At 44.0% G+C, this 26,415-nt stretch overlaps 1 protein-coding gene across 1 annotated transcript in view; it reads right to left on the minus strand.

Annotated features, from left to right (window-relative positions):
- The window catches only part of DYNC1H1 (dynein cytoplasmic 1 heavy chain 1), a 61,995-nt gene that overhangs the window by 32,573 nt on the left and 3,007 nt on the right, over positions 1-26,415 (minus strand). Inside the window, exons 2-29 of the mRNA XM_081190860.1 lie at positions 21,626-21,713; positions 20,325-20,498; positions 19,027-19,282; positions 17,825-18,011; positions 17,411-17,682; positions 16,541-16,768; positions 14,120-15,196; positions 13,371-13,550; positions 12,077-12,226; positions 11,046-11,192; positions 10,773-10,913; positions 10,361-10,537; positions 9,910-10,020; positions 9,442-9,561; positions 8,783-9,022; positions 8,206-8,361; positions 7,930-8,043; positions 6,874-6,984; positions 6,571-6,780; positions 5,694-5,840; positions 4,934-5,100; positions 4,603-4,776; positions 3,135-3,300; positions 2,314-2,502; positions 2,013-2,207; positions 1,602-1,884; positions 1,095-1,195; positions 602-761 (exon numbers count right to left, since the gene is read on the minus strand). Coding sequence (XP_081046986.1) covers positions 602-761; positions 1,095-1,195; positions 1,602-1,884; positions 2,013-2,207; positions 2,314-2,502; positions 3,135-3,300; positions 4,603-4,776; positions 4,934-5,100; positions 5,694-5,840; positions 6,571-6,780; positions 6,874-6,984; positions 7,930-8,043; positions 8,206-8,361; positions 8,783-9,022; positions 9,442-9,561; positions 9,910-10,020; positions 10,361-10,537; positions 10,773-10,913; positions 11,046-11,192; positions 12,077-12,226; positions 13,371-13,550; positions 14,120-15,196; positions 16,541-16,768; positions 17,411-17,682; positions 17,825-18,011; positions 19,027-19,282; positions 20,325-20,498; positions 21,626-21,713 — 5,721 coding nt within the window. The remainder of the gene's footprint in view (positions 1-601; positions 762-1,094; positions 1,196-1,601; positions 1,885-2,012; positions 2,208-2,313; positions 2,503-3,134; positions 3,301-4,602; positions 4,777-4,933; positions 5,101-5,693; positions 5,841-6,570; positions 6,781-6,873; positions 6,985-7,929; positions 8,044-8,205; positions 8,362-8,782; positions 9,023-9,441; positions 9,562-9,909; positions 10,021-10,360; positions 10,538-10,772; positions 10,914-11,045; positions 11,193-12,076; positions 12,227-13,370; positions 13,551-14,119; positions 15,197-16,540; positions 16,769-17,410; positions 17,683-17,824; positions 18,012-19,026; positions 19,283-20,324; positions 20,499-21,625; positions 21,714-26,415) is intronic.

Genomic DNA, 26,415 nt, shown 5'->3' on the forward strand with positions numbered 1-26,415 from the left:
AGGCTTTAGGGAAAGACAGGGAAGAATGAATTACTCAGACTTCTGTTCTTTGTGGGTCCCTTACCTTCTCACAATAAAAGCCACTTATATTGAAATACTAGGGGCTGATGATTCTTGCTTGCTTAGGTCTCCAAGCACCCTTCTCCTCCTCCCTCCTCTCCAAAGTCCCCTCCTTTCCCCTACTCTTTGTCCAAGCACCTGCTCCCCATAGCCCATCCCCTTTCTCATCAAACCTTTGCAGCTCACCTGCGCCACCCCTCTCACTCAACCCACCACCCCATCTCTCTCAGCTGACCTGTCCCACTTCCCTAAGCCCAGCTCACTGGCCCACCACCCCTATTGCTATGCTCACTCCTCTGCCCCATCCCCACTCACTTGCCTGCCTGACTCTAGTGCTTGTCCCACCCTGAGCATGTGAGGCTGTTGCCACTGTGACAATGGACTAGCAAAAATATAGCACAGCTATAGAACCCATGTTTATAATGTCCAATTTTAAGAGAGGTGTTAATTGGTCGGGGGGTGGGCAGTTTGTTTCAGGAGTTGTATCCTGTTAGATACCACACATGAATAATTAGCAGCAGGCCATGTGCATCAAACATACTTTTCTCCAAGTTTGGATTTGAGTGCTCTCGCAAGGCTTCTTGGATGCACTGGACCTGCTGGGAAACGGCAGAAAGCATTCGCTCCTCAAGTCTGTTGAATTCGTCAAAGCAGCCCCACGCGCCCACTTGGCAAAGACCCACAAAGATGCGTCCCATTGCCTGAAAAAAGGATGGGGAAGGTTAATGAACACTGAGAAGCTGTGGAGTATTATACGGCAGAATAGTAGACTGAGCAGTTGTAAAACGGGACTGGATTTTCCCTTAAGTTTTAGAGAGGCAGAAATTGCTATTATTGGGCAGGGCATCCTATATGGTACCAATCTTTCGTACAGACACAGAATCATAGAAGTGCTCCTTCTCTTGCTTCAGAATACAGGGCTGCCCAATGAAACCAGCTATAGCTTCCCTATACGGGAGACACAGACACTTGAAACTTGCAGGATTTATGATCAGTATTCCAAGGTAGCATAATGATAGTTGAAACCACCATACCTGGAAGTCAAATGTTTCGTCGCAGTTGAACACGAGAACAAAACGTCCAAGCTGGTGACCAAGAGCCTTAACTGATTCTGTTTTACCGGTTCCAGCAGGCCCTGTCCATTAAATAAAAAAAAGAGACATATTTCATGTCATCTTAACCATCACTTCTAAAAAACAGCCATGCCCAACACTTGTTACCACTTTATAGCCATACAATTTTCTTATAATCCTCAGTCTTTGGAGGATGCAGTTCGAATTCCAGCTCGATACCAAACTATAACCCTAAGGCAATGTACATAAGACTCGCAGGGGATCTTCTATCCAGTAATTAAGTAGATGTGTTTAGTTTCAGCAAGACTGCTGTATTGTATGTCTCAAAGCAAACCCCAAGATCCTTTTAGTTAAGACAAAATTATCTGTGCAGCTATTAAAACCGCTTTGCTACCTGAACACACAATTTTTTGTTTCCAGCATTAAGAAAGCTTTTGAGAAATGGGCATACAGAAAACAGTAACCTACCAAATGGAGAACCTCCCAGCCTGGCTTCCAAAGCTTGGGTCATTGTCAGGTAGCATCGATCAGTAAGAGGCGTCTGCACCAGTTTATCCTGAACGCCAAGATATTCAAAGCCATAGTTGAACTTGGCATTGGCCATCTGGATGGACAGTTGCTGCAACACGTCTGTCTGTTTAGGGTCAAAGTAGAACCTCATCTGGCTCAGCCAATCAAAGGATTTGGAGTTGTCAATTCTGCTTTTGATCAGTGATCGCGTGACATCCCTTTGGTGGACCAGCTCAGTGATCTTTTGAAAAAAGAAAAGGTGAAATTCAGAATGTGAAGTATCAAAACAACTATTTCATGAAACATCATCATGTTTAAAAGTAATTGGAGATGGGACGTCTAGAGAGCATAACGAAGGCTGCGGCTTACCAGGTGTTCCAACTTCCTTCTGCGGAGAGGTGGCTGCTCCATCAGCACAGAGTCTGCAAGCACATTCAGGGTGACCTCAACATTGGTCAGCACAGACTGCAGAGGGCTGCTGTCACCGCCACCGCCCATGCCACTCAAAGCAGACTCCACATTTTCTGACCAGGCAATCTGGGCTGACAGGACAACAAGCTGGGCCTAGAGCATTAAACAAAAATAGGCATTGGCTTTTGCCAGATGTTTCCCTTTCCTTCCCCAAAAAGCACAATGCATTTTCTGAAGGCTGAAGAGAACAAACCTATACCTGGTATTTGTCAATCCAGGAGATGTAGGTAGCTGGATCAATAGAGGTTGCTTTGCCAAAGATTTCGACTTCCGTGACAGACTCGGCAAGCAGCTTGGCAAGCGTGACTCTCATTTCTTTCTCAACAAGTGTGAGCCACTCGTTGATCTTGGGATGCTCCGTGATTGAAACGGGAGTTTTGAACAGCACCTGAAGGGGGGAAAAAATCAAGTTTAGGTGTCTTTTTCTTTTCATAAAAGCTAGGATGGGGAATCTTTCTAGCTGGTGGGCCAGATGTAGCAGTCTGCACATTTGTCAAATTCATCGCAGGGAGACAGAAGATCTGCAACATGTGAGGACTTTACAGCGACGTGAATAGCCCTGTGTGGAGCTTTAAAGCAACAGAGACTTTGAATTCACCTGACAAGAAGTAACTTGTTTTAAACCTCCTTTCTGCAGGGATTGGCTGTGTGACCAAGCTTACTATGGGACACTTGAACACAGAGCTGATTCAAAGGGTTTGGAGTTGCCACCTATCAGCAGATATGCAGTAACTCCAAACCTGCTGACCTTTGGAAAAAATAAATACTTGTAAGAACAGAGCCTGTTTTTCTTTCCAAAGGAAGTTGCAGAGCCCCTTGAACAGCACTTCCCAAGTGCCTGACAACCAGCTGATGCTTGGGCTCTTGGAAAGCCAATTGGTGGATTCTGCCAAGCCCTGCCTTTACATGCCCTTCACCTGTTGTCAGGTGTAGGGCAGGTGGGCGTAGATTGCTCCTGATGGCCTGGTTGTTCGGAGGTTCCCCACCTGTTTTAAAGAGTGAGGTATGCCTTCACTGTACCTCCTCTCCCTCGCGTGAAGATATTCCCAGAACAATGGAGCTGTCCTCGTTAAGGATGATGCTCGACACTCCAGCAAACATCTTCTTGAAGTGCTTCTGCAGTTTAGCTACGTTCTTGCTGTTCCCTATGATTTCGAGCAAGTCTTCATCACCAACAAAGTAGAACCTAAAAAAAAAAGAAAGCTTGCCATTTTAATGAACAAAAAGGGATACAGTGAAATGCAAAGTGACAAGCATCTAGTACCCCTCAACAAACCCTGGATTTTTCTATGTGGACTGTCAAGTGAAGCAATAGAAGACTACATCTGTCAGCTGATGGGAGCTGTTCCATTAGGCTGCAGTAGAGGGAGTGAAGGGAAACAGGGCAGCCATCAGCTATGCTGAGAAGCCAGCTCTATCAGGCTTCTCCCTCCCACAACTGTTACCTGGGAGCTCCCACTCCATCGGGATGCAGCAGAGGAAGGGTAAAGGGGCCACTTCACCAGCTTAGCTGAAACCAGCAACCTTTTGCTCCCCCAACCCCTCCAACTCTTTCCATTCCAGTTGATCAAACACCTTTGTTGACTAACAGAAGAGGATCAGGCCAATGGTCCATCGAGTCCAGCATCCTGCTCTCAGTGGCCATCCAGTTGTCTATGGGAAACCCTCAAGCAGAGCCTGGGCACGAGAGCACTCTTCCTTCCTGTGGTTTCCAGCGACTGGCAATCTGAAGCATTACTGCCTCTGACTGTGAACAACTAGTGTCCGACTTTACTTTTTTCCTGCCTCCCTCCCAGTATTTTTTGGGGGTCACACATTTAGGTTGTAGGCTGAAGACCAGGGCCCCATCTTACTACTGATGTTTGTAAGCCACTGTTCTTGGTTGAAGAGCCAGGTTGAAGTCATTCGAACATAAAATAATAAAGCTGACAGCATTGTTTATTGTATTTACATATTCACATTTGCCGTTAGTAGGTAGGTAATTAGTTTCAGTCTAAGACAACATGGGAAGCCCAGACTGCAAATTACTGAATCCACTTACTATACAGTATTGTGTCAGGTCACAAAACTTTTCAATCCAAGACTCCCAAATGAAATTTAATAAATAATACTGGGGGGGGTATTGTTTTTGTTAGTTATTACGGTATATACTATTGTGTTTTTAAATCGTAAACTGCCCTGTGATCTTCAGATGAAGGGTGGTACAGAAATTTAATAAAGTATAGCTCTTCGCTGCATTATAATATACTGAAGGCATTTACATAACTCTAGCTATATCTTAATGCTTAACGTTCACTCTCTTTTAAAAGCTTGTCCCCAATCCAAATTATTTCCAAGCCAAAATCTGCACAGGTGGTTTAATTTTTTGGTCAAACACAAGATTAGAACATGGAGGATGATAAGGTAACATAAAGCCTGGGGGGCAATGTATTAATGCCAGAGTTTGCTTATAGAACAAAACTAATGCAGTGAAATATCAATTCTTTACCGAGGGAAAGAAGCTCTCTCTCTCTCCAGGTACTCTCCCAAAGCTTTCTGGATCTTCCCAAGCAAGTCTGCTAATCTTTCCAGTGATCTCTGTACACCCTGAATATTCAGAACATCCATGACCAGGGGAGATTTGGACACCTTTTTCATGAGGGCCAGAAACTCTGTACTGATGCTGTGAAGTCAAGAAGAGAGAGCATTGAAACAAAGCAGAACCACCACCAGCCAATGTTCCCAAGGAGGGACACACTTATACATAAAAGCCTCCTGGGTGAAATAAGATGTCACAGAGATTCCTGCATTCACATTTATCTTCAAGAACAAAACATTACCTTTGGAATCTCTGTGTTTCAACAGGCAACAGGTGCTTGATATCAGCGCTCCCAGTGAAGATACCTTCCAGGTAAACCCAGCGCCTCTGGACATCTATCCAGACATCAAAAAGTGCCATGATACGATTCAGTTTGTCTTCCCAGCTTAGGGCATCTTCTTCAAACACCTACAGATCAATAAATGGCTTCAATTTATGTAACTGAGTTACACATTTACTGTAAATAAAGCACAATGCAACTATATTTAAGCTGTGTTATCTATATTAAATAAAATTTATAACCACCTTTTCCTCAATAAGGGCTTAAAGTGTCTAACAATAAATGTAAAAATTGCATAATCAAAAAGCACACTAAGACCAGCAGAATAAAAAACCAGAACAACAAACTGATCAGTAAAAGCTCAAAAAACACTTATGGCTCAAAAGCCTTCCTAAAATGGAAGGTTTTAAAACAACCCAGCATAAGGGCATTTAAGAAGGGCTGAGATGAGCCTCTCTTGGGAGAGGGTTCAAAAGCCTGGGCACGAGACATCGAAAACACCCTCTGCCCAGTGCCAACTAAATGCAATTCCAGGGAAATTAGGACCAAGATGATCTCAGAAAGCAGGCTGGATTGTAAGGGAGCTCATATAATTGTATTCAGTGCTTGCTAGTTAGTCATAGCTATACAAAAGGGTGCAAACTGAAGCATATGCGTTAACATTCCTAAATACGTTAAAAGACAGAAATGCAAAGAGCAAAAGATACATTCTGGGTTCTACCTTGTAGTATGGCGATAGCTTCATTGCAGAAACACTGTTGATGTGCTCTTTGACTTTGTTGAAAAGGTCATCCCAACCACGAATCAAACGACATTTGTTCTGGTAGTTAACCAAATCCAGCTCATAGGTGTTCCACACTTCTCGTATCTTTACAGAAAACAATGTACAGTGATGTTTAGGATTAAAGGTAAAAAATCAGGCAGGCCAAAGCTGCTTTTCTTTAAAAATAGCCCAACGGATGATGAAGAGCCAGAGAACATCTTTATGTAACAAGTGATCATCAGGAAGCAAGACCTTTGTCATATAAATGTGGCCAGATGTTCAAATGGTTCCACTTTTGATTCTATCATTATTTCATTCTACGTTAATTAGCTGTTTCTTTATCTAATAAAATGTATATACTGCTTGAAAGAGACAAGCAGTTTTCAAAAATATAAAACATTAACACTATCGATCAAAAATATTCAATACGTAGATGATTAAAATCAACAGCGGCTTCTAAGAACAAAACTTTTTGAAATACACCCTGCAGCCTGACATAGGTTTAACCAACTGTCCTCTAAAAAACTGGACTTCCTTGGGAAGAACAGAATATTGCCAGCAAGTTGCTGCTTCCTCTTCAGGAAGAAAACTCCGCAGCGCTCCTGAGTGCAAAAGGCTGTTTTCCTTGAAGGAAGCCTCTTAGCCTTTTTCAGCAAGCCTTCCTGCCACTTTCCCTTTACTCCCTGAGTATGCAGGGTCACAAATAAGTAGCAACCATTGCATCAGGACATGTCTTCCTTCAGTGACAATGGTTTTGTTTGAGTTAAGGGAACTTTGCTGGAAATATAGATTTAAAGTTATTGAACAAAAGTATTTATTAAAAGCCAATAGCTACCTGCTTCAAGAATTCTTCCAGTGCCATCTCTCCCTGTGCTACAAGTAGCACATCTTTCACAATCAGTTCATTCTTCTGCAAATCAACATCCCAGATCTGCCCCAGGGTTAGTTCGGAAACTACCCAATTCACGTGAAGCCTCTTCATCAGTTGCTTCCAATGGCGATCTTTAAGAGCCTCCGACTTCAACTCTATCACCAACATGTTTATCTGAGTGGGTGGGAAATGAAGGAAAGGTGTAAACTTGTCTTGTTAGGCATCAGCACGATGTTCTATCCAAAGGTCTTTCATAGGCAAGCTTACCTTCATGTAACCTTTCAGGAGCCTCTGCACGTATTCATAGGATGCATATTGCCGTAAGCGAGCAGGGAAATTTTTCAGCTGGTTGAGTAAGCCATCTAGACTTTGTCGAAGCTATAAGGAAGATGGGGAGTAACTTTTAACAAGTTAACAGACTGCGCAAATTGCTGAGTATTACCCATTTGTCATCTTTATTAATGGACGGCTCACCCAAGTAGTCCTGCTTGCCAGGAACACTGACCAAGTTATTATCTTGCTCTCCTTTCTGATACGGCAAGAGCCCATCTGCATGCCTACCCATAAGCTGTTCTTTATGCTCTTTATCAAGTCACCCAAAGACTCCCTAAAAAAGACTAGCCTCATAAACTCATTCTACATATTCTTCTAAAATATCCTTTGCCACCTGGTCCCAATGTGCTACTTTTCTGCATCTTGCCTGCCCAAATTCCATACCAGTACCACCATGCCCCCCAATTTTATTATTATTTATCAAATTTGTATACCACCCTTTATCCATAGATGTCAGGGCGTTTCACAACATAATTTCAGCTTCTCCTTTGCTGAGCTTCCCTCTGCAGCTCCCCAAAGTCCTCCAAAGACTTCCAAATGTCGTAGCAGATGCCCCCACGCTTCTTACAAACCTAAATCTCCCTGTCATCCAACATTCTCACCATCCTTTTCTGCATCCCAAATTCTTCCCCCTTGATTACAAATGCCGATGAGCTGCACTGCTAATTTAAATAGAAAGGTAAAGAAGCTGATGTTGAAGCCTGCAGTGGTAGCCATTGGTAGGTTGGTCTCTCTGCCTTACTGACAGGTTAGCTTCCTATGCCCAAGATAGTTCAGAGATGTGCAGAGATGGTCAGGATGCTATGGGACAGGATTGAGGTCCCTGGGGCGTAGGTTTAATCAGTGCTATCAAATATGTGCCAAACCACTTCAACGCTGACTATACGGCAGAACATTTTTAGCTTCTGTTTTGCAGGATTTGAAGAGGATAGATTTGCAATTTCTCTTGCTATGGTCCTCAAGTTCTTTACATATATACAGCTGAAGTACCTTGCGAGGCTGTACTGAAACCCAGGGTTGCTCCTTCATTTGATCAATCTGTTCCCAGACCTTGGAAAGCTCAGACCAGACTCCTTTAAGGTCTTGGAGCTCTTCTAAAGCAACCTACGAGACAAGAGATGGTTTGAAACATCAGTAATTGTAGAGGGGGGTGGAAAGCAGGATATGACAAATAATTCTAGTAGGTTTTGATCAGCGTAGCTGGAAAGGTCTTTCTACGGAATACAGCAGCTGAAATTTATATGCCCGGCTACTAGATTTTCATACCTGAACACGTTCTTCGCTACCACTGAGAAGTCCTGTATCTGTGAGTTCTAGAGCTTCCTTGGCCTTTGCACATTTCTCACGGTCATCCTTCAACCTCCCAAACTTTCCTTCATAGATGGTAAGGGCTTGGAGAGCTTCCTCTGGGCGCAGGTTGCCCTGAAAAAAGAAGTGAAATACTAGGCATCAGACTAGGCATAGTGGAGTTCACTGTTATGTACGGTGGCACTTTTGACTACGTGTACCAAATTTCACTTTTATAGATGGTGTATGACTACTTTAAGCTATTTTGAAATATAGCATATCCCAGTTTTGCAGAAGAGAGGTACAAGCACCCCATTTTCAGTGAATGAGACAGCTAAGCACAATTACAAACATTCATAATGAACACATAATTTAGATCATTGGCCTTCAATTGGTGGGTCTCAGTCTGACTTAAGGCAGGATAATAATTATATGGTGGTCATGCTGTTAAGTGCTAAGTGCACCACTAGATGCATGTTTTGGCTAAAGGAGAGCATAGGTGTCAAAGGAATGATGACTCAAGGCTCAAAATGCCAGAGCACTGAAGACGACTTACGGTTACAGGCTTTGTTTTCTCCCAGTCTGTCAGTAAGTCAACTGTACGAGTCTCCACAGCTCGATCTTCCTGAACGATTTTCATCTGCAGGTTTGCTACTTGCTGCTGAATGGCAGAATCCTTTCGACGCATGATGTCATTGAAAGCACCCCATTCTCCTTCAATGTTATCGATGTACAACCAGGATGAAGGAAATTGGAACCTCTGCTTCTCAAGCAAGCGCTGGCCATTACGGTAGAGCTACAGCCACCAAAAAATAAGTTACAATTGTAACAAAAAGTGTCAAGTTCAGATGCTACCGTTAAACTGAAACTTGTCACCATGTAGGTTTTTTAAAAAAAACTTAAAGGGTATTTTATTTTGACACATCCCCCGAACAGGAGATATGTACAGCAATGTTTTATTTGGTACAGGCTTTGATCACATATCTTCTTGTAATAAAGATTGCGGTGATGCATGTGTGGGTGGTCATGTAGGCCTTGGAACACACGCAAATGGGGAGTTGCCTGTACAGCTGTCATTGGCTCTTATACCTTTTAGGCACCAGCTGACGACATACTTTCATGCAAGGCTGTGAACTGCCTGGAGATATTAGGATGAAGAGTACTAAAGCTTTTCCCGTTGAAACTGATTGCAGAAACGTGTTGTAGAAAGCTTACCTCAACTTGTTTCTCAAATTGTTTGATTTTGCGTTTCAGTGACTGCACGTATGTGATGAATGTCACAGCATCAGATGTGCTAGCTGTGTCCACTGAGTGCTGCTCCAGCTCTTGCCGTGACTAAGAAATGGGAAAAATGAAATTTAAAAAAATGCTCTCATAAAGGAAAGGGAGCAAGTTTTAGACGCCCTGTTCAAAAGACAAGGAAAGCCTCTATGGAGGTGCCAATCACACCCAATTAGTTTAATACAGGCATAGTACAGGCACTCACAGTTCTTCAGATATCCCACTATTACGCATGATTTCCCCCCCTCTAAGATTACAAAAGAAAGAAAGCTTTGACATGGAACAATCTCTTTCATCCCATATTGAGAGAAGAGAAACAAGTGTTGCTATCTATGGCTAGGGGCACTTTGGCAAAAATTTCTGCTTTGGTATTTTCAGTGGGACGAATTTTGGCAAACTTACCTTGGAAATTTGAGAATGGAACTCTGTCATGTTTTGGCCCAGCATTTGACCAAATTTGCTGAGCACTTCCTTATGCCAGGAATCATACTTCAAGTTCACCTTCGATTGCACCTATACAATTAAAACAGTGGTAATTTTACTCTATGCCATCTATTTTATAATTTGCAAACTTGTGTTTCTTATATACTGTAGAAATAAATTAAAAAATTGTCCAGTAGCACCTTAGAGACCAACTAAGTTTATTTACTGTAGTTACTCATTCCCCCACCCCTTCTACTTGTGGTCTGGTTCTTTTGATACCATTTAATGAAAATTAATGCAGGAGATATCTACTACATTATTCCCGCATCGCAGGGGGCTGGGCTAGATGATCCTTGGGTTTCCTTCCAACTCCACAATTCTATGATTCTATAACTCTACTATCAGATCTATTTTCCTTCAGGGTGTTTACCTTTCCATAGTCGATGATAACAGGCCCAAATTCCTTCCTGGTTTCAGCATTGTCAAAGGTTCCTCTGGCTTTTCTTATCTGAACCAAGAGTGCCTGCCACTTATTTAAGTCTTCTCCAAGGCGGTTGTAGATATTCTCAGCTTGCATATCCCATAAACATTGATACTGGAGCCAAACCTACAGATCGAGCATGCACACATAAAAGAAATATCTAAATTTTTTATTTTAAGGATTTGTAAGCTATTAGATATATCCAATTTTGGGGTTTATGAACTGGTAACCAAAACTGTAAACACCGTACTTTAAACAAATGTTAAATAACTCGTCATTCCATATTCTTGATCAAGACACTGTCACGTGGAATAATGTTATGTAATAACTCTGGAATAGGAAACATAATATGTTCTCTTACCTTCACGTACTGTTCAACTTCTGTTACGATCCCCATGACTGCAGAGTAAGACTCTTCAAGTGCCGAAGGGCCATCTGGCATCCGTGTCAGGGCATTACGGTAGAATTTTTCCTCTTCTGATAATTCATAGTGCACACCCACCTAACGAAAAACAGAAGATGTACCACATTTTGATTTAAAAGCAATGAGAGCTTTGATATTTATTTTTTAAAGATTTAGCTTAAATCTACTCAAGATTCTTATGATTCAAAAGCAGTATTTCTTTATTCTTACCTGATATCTCTGACTTTGGATTCTAGGTAGTGACAGTATTACCATCTTCCAAGCAAACAGTTCTTGGAACAGTTTGTATCTGCAGTCTTCAATGGGTGGATTCAGGTAGATTACCTGGTTCGTTATCCGCAGTTCATGAACAACATTCTGCAGGAATATAAAGCCACGTTCAGTTTTGGTTTACTGGAGGAAGTAATAACAAAATGCATTAAACTATCATTAGTCTGGTGGCATTACCCAAAATTTGACTGGTATTAAGTTGGAAAGTTATCTTTGGATTTGTGCATTATAGGACAAATATAAACTGCACTAGATGAAGTTATGTATTCTGTTCAGTTTCCAAATAGCCACCTCTCCGGTAAAGCCTTTAGCTTAACCCTTAATCTTCACCATCAAGGCTAAGCACATATATGCAATCCTATATCCTCTCCTCCATGATCTCTTAAAACTGTCAAATTTTAGAATGAAAGCAGGGACACACGAGCTGTACCCTTTGTCTCTGAAATTCTTTAAAAAAATGTTTTTATTTATTTCCAAGCATGGTGTCTTCAGCAGTACATATATTTGTCATTTGATTCAGTAACAGTTATTGCAAAGGTTGATGAACGCAATACATCCTGTAACAATAGAACAAATAACTACTCCCCACAAGACGCAGGGAATTGAACAGGACTAAAAAGAGGTGGCCATGGAAAAGGATGGTGGAGGCTGGCCAATGATTAGTATGAAAGAGCTTAAGACATCCCGGTTCCCTGCAACTCCAAGCCTTTAAATAAACGCTCATAATATAAGCATTCTTTCTGTGATCATAAGAGCTGGGAACTCAGCAAAATTATGGATTCTTATGGATTCTCTGGATGCCAACTTTTGTGCAAGATCATCAGATTTACCAGAACTGTGCAAACACAGGATGAGATTTAAGTTATACTGCATCATTTCAATACACATTTTTTCTAATTTGAGATTTTGCATGCATTACTTCCAGCTTGCAAGACTCCATGGATTCAATTCAAGGTGAAGACACCACGTACTTTGATCTTTGGCTCTCCACCTGGCTTATGGCTGACTTGTGGAGCATCTGTGTCCATATCAACTTCTGCTTTGTCATCTGCTTGACCAAGTAGTACTTGAGTCCATGCTCTCAACCCAGCCTGCAGACGAACTCCCAGTATTCTCTCGATCTAGGAAGCAATTGCATTAACAAAATTGAAGTACTTCAAGAAACGCAGCAGACCTGAAGTTAGCACATGCTACTAAACATCCACGGAAAGATTTTTCTTATCAGCTTCCTTTCTTATTAGCCCCTTTGAGACCTGAGGATATGGACTGGTACTTAAAGCCCTCTGACAACAGGTCCTCTGGACACCTGTCCTTCTTGGCTGAATTAGGTTAACTGGAGCAGTGTGTGACTTACTATACAACTTGGGATCTTTGTACCTGTGAGCAATTCCTCCCACACAGCCCCACCTATGTGCTGAGATCTGTGGGGGGTGGGAGAGGAGGTACTCCCTGTGGTACCTCAGCTGTCAGCAGTTCATTATGTGGTGCTGCAAAGCAGGGCTTTCTCAGTGGCAGCACCCCAGTTATGGAACTCCCCTCTCCTCTGAAATGTAGGCAACTCCCAATTTATGTGGGGGGTTATGTTCCGAGACACCATGCATTTAATTGAAATTGTGTATATTCGGAACAAGCCTGCAAACACCCTCTAAACCTCTGGAAACCCTTTTTAAAACCAAAAATGCACCAAATTCCACAACTGCAGCCTCCAAACCTCCTTGGTCAAACTCCCAACTCTCCACAGGCCTCAAAGGTCGGTGCAAAGGCTCGTGGGATTACTAGATACCATTTTCATGATTTTAGGGCCGTTTCCCTCCTCTTTTTTGCCACTTCTGGGATTGCGGTGATGCGTGTGTGGATGGTCATGTAGGCCTTGGAACACACGTAAATGGGGAGTTGCCTGTACAGCTGTCACTGGCTCTTATACCTTTTAGGCACCAGCTGACGACATACTTTCATGCAAGGCTATGAACTGCCTGGAGATATTGGGATGAAGAGTGGCATACAAATCTAATTAACGGCAACAATAATGCACAAGAATGGTGGGCATTACTGCTGAGCCTATTGTTTTAGTATCACATACATTTGTAGCCTTGCAGTTGGACTCTGCATCCCGTGTGTGAAAGATGATGGGCTATATTAGGAAACCGTTAACTTCCAGCAGGCTTTTAACTCAAAATCTCTCAAGTGTTCAAACCAGATAACTTTAAAATTAAACTTATTAAGAAATATAGCTATCTTCTCCCGGTAACCACTTGCAAAGCTTACCTCCATATCCAGTTTATTAACCCAGATGGGTAAATTGGAATATGAATGAAGATTCAAATCATCCACAGCTTTTTGAACTCTGTTTAAAATTTCGGAGAAGGTTTTGTGATCATACATGCAAGTTTCCAAGGATCTGACTTCCAGGTCTATTTTCTCTTCAATGATGAGCAAGTCATCCACCTAAAGGGCAGAAATGAAATCAGTCTTTAAAGCTCAGTTTCAATATGCAAAATGATTGTTCTCCATAAAGCTACCTATTAACGAATGTCTAAGTTGCCTTTCCAACATATATGTCTAATATATCTTTACCCACAGTGGATTCATAATTTAGACAAACAAGTACATGCTTATTACCAGTGTTAAGTTGCTTCTCTCAGGATTACTGCATTTGAATACAATTCAAATAAAAACTGCATTTTGAAGTATTGATTCCGCTAACTAGACTGACATCCTGTCTGGTATGTAATACTGTACTAATAAGGTTTTGACAAAAAATACTATAACCTGTTATATAGAGTCAATACTGCCTTGCTTCTAGTTGACTCAAATATTTTATAAAAAGGCTGTATCAAAATCCATTGTTGCATGAGGCTTTCCTGCCAGGCCAGCTTTAAAAGTGTTGGCATTATGGCTACTAAACAGCTGAATGGCAATTTCTCCAAGGTTTCTTTATTGAAGCAATACATTATTGATAAATCATGCACTGCAAAAACCCCAAATCCCAATAATAAACTTCAAAGCAAATTAACCTTTTCCTGGAAGTTGAAGACTGTCTCTGCCAGCCGTTGGACATATGGGTCCAGTTTGTACGATTCCCACACTAGAGCAATTCCTTCCCCGATCAAAGCCTGCACTTCCTTCTTTAGTCCAGCAACCAAGAGGGAAATGGTGTTCCGTTCTTCCACCTTTTCACAGGTCCGTTCGTATGTACGGACGCTTTCAATCAGAGAAATAGCAAAAGGATAGAGCTGATTTGCTTGGTGAGCTTTGTTGACTATTGCGAGAGGAACCCGGAACCCTAGCCACTTAAGGTTGCGGACTTCTTTCGACAGGGTGATTATTTCTGGGAGGAAGTTGACCTTCAGTTTGAGGACATTCCCTGTTCGGCCTCGAACACGAGTGCTTTCGATGGTGAAAATGCGGCCCGAGACACCAAGGTTACGCTGCTGAACCTTCCTGGCCCAATCATCAAATATTTCTTGGGTGTTGAGCTTCATGCGGAAGCTGTCTCCATCCTGCTTCAGTTTTTGGCCCTCTACGTGGTTCTCCCAACCCTTCCCAAGGACATCTTCAACACGCTTCATGTAGGCCGTCAGCTGCCTGTCAATCTGTTTCGCCCAGATTATAGACCCTGATACTGGAGGCAAGTCTCTAACATGACTCATTTTGCAAGCCTGACTCTGTGGATACTGCACTTTGAATTTGTCATGAAGCGACTCTATGTCATCTTTCACACGCTGAATCAGCTGTGTTTGGTATTCACGGATGGCACCTCTGATGTGGGGCCTGACAAACAGAGCATTGAACCTGGAAAAGATCCTGAACATTTCATTGGCATTCTTTGCTGTGCCCAGCTGGTCTCTTAGGCGAGCAGTAATGCGGGTCTCAACTCTATCGATTCTTTCATCATAACGTTTCATTGCAGCTTCCCAGGCCTCTGTGCCTTCTTTGGAAACATCCAAGCCATCGACTTCTTTAACGTTCTCATAAGCGAGGTTTACTTCTTCAATCGCGTTGGCATCAGCAGCGTCAAACAGCACTTCTGCTACTTTCATATCTTGTGGCTCAGGTACCTCTCCCTGATTTTGCTGGGGTACTGCAGTCACCTAAAAAGATAAAAAGATACCATTAAGCAACAGCAGTAGTAATCACACTACCAAGAACACACAGCAACATGGCCTCTTCCCCTAGCAAAGGTTCAACAACCAGCAGCCGTGGTTATTTCGCTCACTAGCTCACTTGTTTGCCAGATTTTCAGGGCCTCTTTTAATGTGTCTCTTGATAGTCACAATTTAATGACTATCAAGCTTTTCATTTTAGCATTTATCCTAGGAACCAGTAGGGGGAGCCAGTGGCGTAGCGTGGGTTGTCAGCACCCGGGGCAAGGCAAGTAATTTGCGCCCCCTAACCCGTGGATTTTAGCACCCAAGTGCGAGCGCGCCCCCCCCCCATGTTGCACCCGGTGCTGCCGGCACCCTTGGCACCCCCCACGCTACGCCACTGTTCCAAACTTTCCTCTCTGTCCACTCTCTCCTTGCCATGCCTTAGTTTTGCAGGCTTCTCTCCTGTCCCCTCTTGCTTGCCTTTTCTCTAAACTAAAAACAAACCCAATGCTGCCGCCTTTCCTCAGGGCACCGGCTCCATCCCCTTGCTTAGATTCCCTCTACCAAAGCTGAAAGCAGCCTGAAGTTCCTCCTGATCGTGAATGGGAAACAGCTGGCGAAGCCGGCGGCCTGCCAGGGAAGGGATCTCTTCCCAACCTGCTCCACGGAGCCCTTTCCTTGCAAGCGCTCCGCGTCCCTCGGATGGCGAGCGCCTTTGGAAACGCGGAGCAGGCGCTTGCCGGCGAGCAGCCCCCCCCTTCCCAAGCTAATCCTTTTAAAACCGAAAGCCCCTTAATCCGCTGGCGAGAGGCTTAGCCGGGCCTCGCCCGCCCACCGGCTTCCTCTCAGAGGTTTTTGGGGAGCGCAGGGCGCGGCGAGGCCTGGCGGCGCATCGGGGTGTGGAGGCTGCCCGTGCCGGCCAGGCGTCGGCGCTGCTGCAGCGGCTGCTCCTCCTGCAAGCAGTGAGTGGAGCGCAGCCGCAGCGGGGGGCGCGCGCGCTAGGGCGCAAGGCTGGCGGTGGCTGCGGGGAGCCCGGCGGAGGAAGGAACTTGTCCCTTCCCTCTGGACTCGCGCCCCCCCAGATGTTGCGCCCGGTGCGGCCGGCACCCTTGGCACCCCCCACGCTACGCCACTGGGGGGAGCTCTCTTGCATTGAAGAAATTCCTTTGGAAATGGAGGGGCAAACGAGTTCCTCCCAAATGAGGGGCAGCTTGCTTCGTAGAAAGTGTTCTAGGTGAAAATAGTCTGGGTCAAGACAAGAGTAAGTTCTGACTTTGAATGGACTAGTTCCATTCTAACAAATCACAACCCAAGTCTGTAAAAAAAGGCACCAGCCGTTGTACTTACCTGTGGTCTTAACACTCTCACGATAACTGCTCTCAGTTGTTCGTGTTGGCGTCGAAACTTCCGCATCTGATCAAGACGAGCCTGGAGCTTTCTGTGAGCAGGATTGATGCGCCACACCATCTTCAGATTCTCTTCCCTCTTTCTTTTCACAATGTCTCTCAGTAGGACTTGCAGTTTCTCATATTCATCGTCCCAGGTCTGGAAGACCTCAAAGCATGCAACCATGACCTGAAAGAAAGTTGAACACTGTCACTGAACACCATGCTCCATCACACAAATTCGGCATATTGTATGCGTTCACTAAGGATGTGATGATAGATCTTTATTTGCAGGGGGGATGGACTGGTAGATTATGAAAGAGTAGAAAAAGCTATATTGCACCAAACAATGACTTTGGTATTATGACCAACAACACCTGCCCATTTGACTGGGTTTCCGCAACCACTGTGGGCAGCTCCCAACAGAATATTAAAAACATGATAAAACACCAAACATTAAAAACTTCCCTAAACAGGGCTGTCTTCAAATGTTTTTTAAAAGTCAAATGTTTATTTCCTTTACATCTGATGGGAGGGCATTCCACAGGGCATCACTTCTCGCAGTGAAGGAACTGCCAGAAGGCCCTCAGCACTCAATCTCAGTGTCCGGGCTGAATGATGATGGTGGAGACGCTCCTTCAGGTATACAGGGCCAAAGGTTGTTTAAAAAAGAATTGTAGTGTCATCACACATCTCTACCTTTTATTACCTATTCCAATGCTAAGGCTTCAGTTAGCAAGGAGGAGTGCAATGTGGCTGTAATTTTTTCCAAAAGTTTAGCTCAAGTTCCCACCCCCCACTGATCCCATAAGGATCTAAATGCAAGACTTGCCTTCTCAAATTCTTCATAGGCAACATGCATCAATTTCCGTGTCCCCAACACTTTGAGTAGCTGAGAACTCAGGTCTCTTGAAATGGCCTCCACCAGGCGCAGCGCTCGTTGAATAGGATACTTTGTATTTCTGATTTTTCTCAGGTGGGTGAATATTGCAACCAATGCCTGCCTTATTTTATCCAGTTCAGTAGCAGACAGCAAATCATTTAGAGGGAAGTCTTTCATCAATGGATTGTAGTCATTTACTGTCTCCAATGCCTGTTTTAGACCTAGATGGTACAAGAGAAAGCCGATTTCACTTTTTCAAACATTTAAAAGCATGTAATCACTTGGCTCGTGTTAATGTAAATGTGCTAAACAGATAGAGCCCTGCAAAAATTCTGTTTCTGGACAGCTTCCATAAGCTCTTACCTGTGTCTGTATCAAAACTGACAGTAGCATGAAAGCGTTTGCCGTGCTTCAAGATATCTAAAGTTAAGAGGACTTCAGGGCTTTCACGCTTCTCCTGAATACGGTATAGAGCACGTTCCAGGTTTAGCCAAAAACTGATTTCTTGCAAAGCAGTGCCTGATGCAGGGTCCCGATCTAGTTTGGTCACCTTGAAAATTGGTAAAGAGGGTAATAAGGCTTCTACTGTTCAACAAATGGTGGAGTCAAAGCAACTGAAGGCATAACCATATGATCATACTGCCTGCTGAACCACATATCCATCCTGCTTTGTTCTAACTACAGTGGTGCCTCGCAAGACGAAAAGAATCCGTTCTGTGATTCTCTTCGTCTAGCGGTATTTTCGTCTTGCGAAGCAAGCCCATTGAAGGATTAGCGGATTAGCGGCTTATCTGCTGATCGGATCAGCTGATAAGAAGCTTAGCGGCTTAGAAAAAAGGGGGGGGGAGGAAAAAAAAACCAGCAGGAACTCGTAAGACATTGTCGTCTTGCGAAGCAAGCCCATAGGAAATTCGTTTTGTGAAGCACCTCCAAAACGGAAAACTCTTTCGTCTTGCGAGGCATTCGTCTTGCGAGGCATTCGTCTTGCGGGGCACCACTGTACTTGGCTATGTAAACAGAGGGCAGAGCAAAAAGAATAGATGATGCCAGACTGGAACTGAGCATAGTCCTACCTATGTACAGAAAAGGACATAGCTGCAAATGAAAACCTGATTCCAACACTACAGCTGCAATCCTAAATATTAAGGAGTCTCAATGTACACAGTGGAAGGACTTGCTTCTAAGTAAACTGTAAGACCATTTGGTTATATAGACATTATCTCCTATCTCCAAAATATTAATCTATGGATTACTTATTCATCATCTTCAGATGGATTATCTCAAAGTAGATGGAAGGGTTTATTTAAAAAAATAAAACTGCTAAATAATGTACCTGAGTGTGTTCACATTGCTACACATAAAATAGTTAATGGAAGGATATAGGAAAGTAAGATGTGTAACTGCTTATTTTTAAATTAAGAACATGCAGTTCCAAATATGCTCCAGATCACACACTGAAGATTTCACCCTCACTTTAACAATATGCAACTGGGAAGGTATCCAACAACGAACTAAAGAGGGAAACTGAACATCCCTTGAACACTAAAAGTCTTTTTCGAATTTACCTTTTGGATTTCTCTAATCCACCGGTTAACTCCAGACTGCAGCTGGTTGAGAAAAGTTGGGTCTTCAACTTTGTCACCAAAATCAGTAACCTTCGGCTTTTCTCCACGCTCATAGCACTGCTTAGCAACATTGGTAATGATTGGATGAATTGGCAAACTAATCTCTGGGATTTCAATGTTCTGCTGCAGATGAAGAAGTCCCATTTCGAGTTCCGCAATTTTTTTCTCAACGGAGGGAGCCATTTTATCGCCATCCCTGAGGGAACACGGAAGTGAGCCAAAGGAAAATCCACCACACAGAGTCACATACAATTAATGTGCATGCAGCTGCCCTCCCCACCCTATAAAGACAACATATATTTCCATTTTTCAAATTTCTTAAGCTAGCAAGTGAGGCTAAGATTTCAAAGGGCTAGCCAATGAAGTTCAATTTAACATAGTTCAACATTACCGTATTTTTCGCCCCATAGGATGCACCTAGTTTTTTTTTGGGGGGGGGGAATAAAGAAAAAAAAATTATTTCCCCCCAGGCGCGGGGGAAGCCCAAGCTTCCGCCGACTCCATCCCCCAGAACAGGCTGCTGGCTGCAAGCCTTGCACGCCTGGTGGGACCTCCCGCCGGGCGCGCAAGGCTTGCAGACACCTTCCCGAAGCACGGGGCATACTCCGGAGGGCACCCCGTGCTTCAGGCTGCCGCCCCAAGCCTCGCGCACCCGGCAGGACCTCCCGCGGGAGGCTTGCGGATACCTTCCCAAAGCACGGGGCGTCCTCAGGAGGGCACCCCGTGCTTCGGGATGCAGGCTGCCGCCCCAAGCTTCGCGCGCCGGGCGCAGGAGGCTTGCGGACACCTTCCCGAAGCACGGAGCATCCTCTGGAGGGCACCCATGCTGCAGGCTGCTGCCCGCAAGCCTTGCGAGCCCGCGGGAACTCTCCCCGGCTCGCAAGGTTTGCGGATAGCTTCCTGAAGCCTGGAGAGCGAGAGGGGTCAGTGCGCACCGTTGCCTCTCGCTCTCCAGGCTTCAGCGAAAGCCTGCATTCGCCCCATAGGACGCACACACATTTCCCCTTCATTTTTGGAGGGGAAAAAGTGCGTCCTATAGGGCGAAAAATACGGGACCCATGTTGTTTGGCAAGCTGCTCCCTAATCTCTGGGGATCTTTGGTTGCAGAGAAGCTGCAGTCACAAAGCTCTTAGGATCTTGACCACCATCTACTTTCCAGTTATATCTTCCTTCCCTTGCACATCTTTTATTCCTTCATGTACACAACGGCTAGAAATTACACAAACGAAAGTAGTTACCTGTCTGCTTTGCCAGACTCTCTGATGTAGGACTTAAAGAAGGGAGCAACAGCGTTGCTGATGAAGGAATGCAGTGTTTCATACGGGGAGTCTTCACTGAGAGTAAGCACCCTGAGCTGTGAGGACACAGGCTTGTCTGCATCAATTACTGGTGCTCGTTTAATGAATGCCAAACTGTAAACCAAAGAAATAATATTAAGTTCCTATTCAATTTAACCTGAGAACAGAATGAGGATGCAATGTGAATGGGGTCTCACAGGGGCTAAGGGAGTGAGGAGTCAGGGACATGGTTTAATTCTGTCTTGTAGCATCAACTATATTTGCAGGTGGAAGTTCTTTTCTAAGAAAAGGAGGAAAGAAGCTTCTCCTTTCTGTTCCCCCTTCGCCATGTACTTGCTTTCTTCTGTTTGCAGATATGCAGTTCACAGATCAATCTGCAAGATCATCTGCTTGGGCTCTACAGTAAACAGCCAGCTAAGGTTCTTCCTGTTTGTAGTTGTATTCATGAGTAAGCCTGGCTCATGACTGCATCTGCTGTCAGAAGGCACCCCCCCAGGCAGAAAATCAGATGTCCCCATGTTGTCTTTCCAGAGTTAAGACCATGGGTTTAGGCTCAGAAGTGAAATGCCAACCAGTGGCTCGGTCCAGAATTTGGTGTGAACCAAATTTCCGGGAATTCAGGAAAAAATATTGTATGCACACTCATGGAAATTACTAACCTCTTCTCTTTAGAAGCTTATAGGGAAGTTTATAATGTTTGATGTTTTACTGTGTTTTTTATATTTTGTTGGGAACCGACCAGAATGGCTGGGGAAACCCAGTCAGATGGGTGGCTTATAAATAATAAAATTGTTTTTGTTCTTTTTCTTCGTTGTGGACCCCACGCCCTTTTAAATATCTGCCTTGGGTTTTTTGGTGTTTTTTTTGTCACAATCGGGATCACAAGGGAGAAAGAGGCACTCAGGCAGAATGCATAGCTCTCGCTCTCTCCTTCACTTTGCACTTCCCAGTTAGAAGGAAGGAACAACATTTCTACATTATGTGAGCATAGAAAATTGGTGGAGCGGGCAGGAACAATAGGAGAAGATGGCAGAGAGATTCTGCAGTCATACAAAAGGCATCTATCAGTCAGTGGGCATGGCTCTCATTGAACTCTTCCTGCCCAACTAACATTGGCCCAGGTGAGAATTTCCTACCGATAGAGCTTTTTCCTAAATCTCAGAATTCCTCTTCAGTCCCACAATTGCATCAAGTGAACAGCTTGTTTGTTTATTGCCAGAAGAGACACAGATTCGACTCACCTGTTTGACTTCATCCCATAATGAATGTCAGTACTTATGCCATAGGAAATAAATTCCTTCTCTTCCTCTCCTTCATCACCAACATCCTCTGTAAAGAATTAGGAAATTTTTATTAACATCTCCTGAATGTCCTCTCCTGCATGACTCTGAAGCTAGAGGAATTCATTAGCATTAACTTTATTGCACAAAAACCTCTCTCTTTCCCTTTATTCTATGTTAGCCTACTCTGGCTTCTCAACAAAATCCAGTTCTTCTTAAATTGAGAGGAAATCAGATTTATTTAAAAGCAGTCAGCTTCCTCAAACAGAATGAATTTAAGATATATATAAAAATAGCAGAAGAACCAAGATAAAAAGGGAAGAGCCCTGTTAATAACCCACAATTCAGAGGATGATGTCACTGCTTTAGCGGCCAACACTAAAGCAATGAAACCACTGCAATGCAGCACAGCAATTCTTCCATCTAAGAGGCACACCCAAACAGGAGAACAGAAAGAGAAAGTGTACTGTACTGGACAAAGAATAGATCTTTTCAGGAAAGAACCCTGTAATAAAGAGAATTGTATGCATTCCTTATAATATCAGCCAAAAAAGCACTGTTTTTTCATTATAAAGTTGCTGTCAAGAACTGTGAAACCTTTGCACTGTGTACTTTCAATAAGCATCAATTTCCACAAAGCTTGATTATAAACAGCAGCAACCTTGGTACTTCTCAAGCCATAGCCCTTTTCCAGGAGAAACTACACTGTAGCAAATGCTGCCAAAATATAAGATTCTGCAAGCATGTGTCCTTTTCGCCAAATCTTATGCAAAAGCATCAGGGTTTGCTTTGCAATTAATATAAAAAGTAAAAGGTTTGATAGAGATACATTTCACCATAGCTGACATTCAATTTGAGGAATAGGTTTGAATCAATCAAGACATCAATATGTGGCTTAAACTGTACAACACTGCTTCCAGAAGAGTGTCTTTAGGACACACAATATAGATTTCTCCAACAGACACGTTATTTGTTTCCAGCCTCAAAACTATACTATTTCAAAGACTTCTTTAGATGAGAGAGAAAGAATATGCAGGAATATGTGAGAGTATCTACCTCCTTCACGTTGTACAAATACTACTGTTCTTTCAAAAAGTCACCCACATGCAACATTTAAAAGTTTTGCAACAACAGTGTAGTGCCTCCCGCAACAGAAGTGAAAAGCTCATTAAAAAATTGTGTCAAGGAATAGTTACATTTTACGTGTACAGATCTATGTGCACTCATACACATGAGCGCAACATTCAAATGACCTTACAGTTCGGATCTCGAGAAGATGGAAGCATTTATCTCAACAATAAGCCACTGTTTAAGCCTGCGAGTTTTTCAGGAGCAAATGGCAATGATGTAATGAATCAACATTAACAACTAGGATGCACTATACAGTGGTACCCCGCAAGACGAACGCCTCGCGAGACGAAAAACTCGCAAAACGAAAGGTTTTTTCGTTTTCGAGTTGCCTCGCAAGACGAATTTCCCTATGGGCTTGCTTCGCAAAACGAAGCTTGCCCCGGGGACGGCGGGTCTTCTCTTTTGAAGCAAGGGGCGGCGGGGAGAAGCGATCTTCTCCCCGCTGCCCCTTGCTTCAAAAGAGGTCCGGGGGCAGCGGGAAGCGCTCCCGCTGCCCCCGGACCTCTTTTGAAGCAAGCAGCTGCGCTTCTCCCCGCAGCCGCTTGCTTCAAAAGAGGTCCCGGACCTCTTTTGAAGCAAGCGGCTGCGGGGAGATCGCTTCTCCCCACCGCCCCTTGCTTCAAAAGAGGTCCGGGGGCAGCGGGAAGCGCTCCCGCTGCCCCCGGACCTCTTTTGAAGCAAGCGGCTGCGGGGAGATCGCTTCTCCCCACCGCCCCTTGCTTCAAAAGAGGTCCGGGGGCAGCGGGAAGCGCTCCCGCTGCCCCCGGACCTCTTTTGAAGCAAGCGGCTGCGGGGAGATCGCTTCTCTCCGCAGCCGCTTGCTTCAAAAGAGGTCCGGGGGCAGCGGGAGCGCTTCCCGCTGCCCCCGGACCTCTTTTGAAGCAAGGGGCGGTGGGGAGAAGCGATCTCCCCGTGCTCCGAAGCCGGGCGGGGGGGTGGGAACACCTGCCCCAGCCACCCCGCTTCGGAACGCTGCTCCGAAGCGGGGGGGGGGGACACCTGCCCCAGGCGCCGGGCTTCGTAGCGCTGCTGCGAAGCCGGGCGGGGGGTGGGGGTGGGAACACCTGCCCCAGCCACCCCGCTTCGGAACGCTGCTCCGAAGCGGGGTGGGGGGGGCGGGGTGAGAAGAAAAGCCCTTGTCCCCCCCCCAGCCTTCAGAAGAGGTCCGGGGACAGTCTGAAGGCGGTTTCCCTAGGAACGCATTAATTGATTTTCAATGCATTCCTATGGGAAACCGTGCATCGCAAGACGAAAAAAACCGCAAGACGAAGAGACTTGCGGAACGAATTAATTTCGTCTTGCGAGGCACCACTGTATTGAGCAGGGCTCCAGTAAGACTCATAGAGCTCTCTTTGGTTTATATTTAACATTGCATTAGCAACTGCTGCACTATCTGCACTACAAGCCAAACTCTTCAGGCACATTGCGTATCAAAAAGTTACAGGGAGACAGCCAATTAATTCATGCTTAGAGTAGACCCATTGAAATCAATCAACTTAATTGTCTATTATTATTAATTATTATTATTATTATTTATTATTATTATTATTATATTTGTATGAGTATGACTTAGTAGGCAATCACCCAAAAAACTTTAATAGTTCACAAAGGAGGATCATTAGAACTTTTCCAGGACTATGATTTAGTCATGGAATTACAATTGGTCCGTTTACACTCATTAAAGCTGCTCATGAATCACAGAGAAAGTTATGCTAGGGCCTAGAATATGGCTGCCATAAGTCTGGATTTTCTCAGACATTACCGGGATTTCAAAGGGGCAATTGACATCCGGGGGGAATTTCCGAAAGGTGGCGCTTTGTCCTGGATCTTAGGCAAGTCAATTGAAAATTTGCAGGGTGACCAGGTTTTTACTTTTTGAAATATGGCAACCCTAGCCTGGAATAACTATTATTGCTCAGGGACTTTAATAAAATATCTATGCCAGGGGTAGCCAACATGGTGCACTTTCAGACTCCAATTCCCATCATCTATCATGGGCCATGCTGACTAGGGCTGATAGGAGCTTCAGTCTCAAACATCTGGAAGGCACGATGTTAGCTATCTCAATAAGCTCTCTAGTTCTGGTCTATCTAAAACAAATATTATACTTTTTTATGTTTAAATTTACATAGCTCAGTCCTCTATGAAAGTTCTCTTGTTTATCTAAGCAGCCAGCAGAACTCAGCAAACAGGCCAGGCTGTCTTTCTGAGTGACACCTGGGCACAGAGAAATCCTGCCAATAGAGTTCATGTTTGGAAAATGGGACACACCTCCTGGGGCGGGATTAACAATGCTCGGAAGTGGGGGCAGGGTGCTTACCAACAGGAAATTCTTGCAGAAGATTAGTTACAAATAATACTTAGAAAACCTCCGTCTACAGTAGCTGATAGTACTGAAACTGATGCAAAATCTCAATAATTCACTAAAAGCTTTCCAAAGGCCAAACTTACACTAGTAGCCAATCAACATCTCACCACTGTAACATATGTAGAGACTTTTTCCTTTCGGACTGTGATATACTGCTGACTACAGTACAGGTAACTTGCAACTTACGCACATTTAAATTTATGCACTGGGTAAAATTAGAAAATAAAAAGGGTGCGGACGTCAGAGGAAAAAAGACTTCAGCCATCCCACCTGCTATTGAACCCATATGCAATTTTGGTGTTAGGCACTATCTCTGGAATGTAATCCCAATATAAACTGAGAGCCATCTGGAATCTTATCAGCATGCCTTAAAAACAACAACAACCCACGCACATTCATATACCCCAGCCAGCTTGGAGAATGGCAGAGGAGATGCAATTACAGTAGCTGGAGTGCTGGGATTATTGACATTACATCTTGAGAACCACTGTGTATATAACAAACCTGTGGCCTTTCAGATGATGTTGGACCACAACTGCCATCATTGCAGATCCTGACCATTGGCAGGCTATGACTGATAGCATGATTGACATAAAAAGTCCACCAACGGTCTAGAATGATGGCTTATCCAGAAAGTACCATCATTCCCTTGCTATATAAACGGCTCAGGACCACAGTACCTCAAGGACCACCTCTCTCCATATGAACCTACCCAGACCCAGAGATCATCGTCTGAGGCCCTTCTTCCATGTCATCAAAATGCCTTCAAGAAATGGATTTAGAAATGCATGGCCCCCATATAAGTGGAAATTGCATGCAAGAACAGACATATGGTACTTCCTTACGACATTATACCTCTAGTTCCTAGAAAGACATACATAGATCTGGCACGCAACACATATTTTTCTCTACAACGAGCCTTATGGTGTCTGCTGACCAAGAGAGGAAGGGGTTGAAGACTAGAATGATCCTGTGCTTACTACTTGTCCAATCTGTAGGAGAACTACGTAAGATGTGAGTGGAAATAAATAGGCTAATCCTCCCATACATGGAAGCATGGGATCTACAATTAACGGCCACCCAACAATCCCCAGGTACTGGTCTGTCCTTCTAGCTGACAACCTATAAGCCAAAAGAGTGTTGTCCAGTTCTGCCAAAGGACAATTGGAGATAAGACAAGGTGAACCAGAATGTCACCATTTGTCATTCTCAGTGCAGTTCTACATAGAACTGTAGAGTTAGAAGCAGTGTT

The sequence above is a fragment of the Podarcis bocagei genome (genome assembly GCF_964188305.1).
Source record: "Podarcis bocagei genome assembly, chromosome: 1".
NCBI lineage: Eukaryota > Metazoa > Chordata > Lepidosauria > Squamata > Lacertidae > Podarcis > Podarcis bocagei.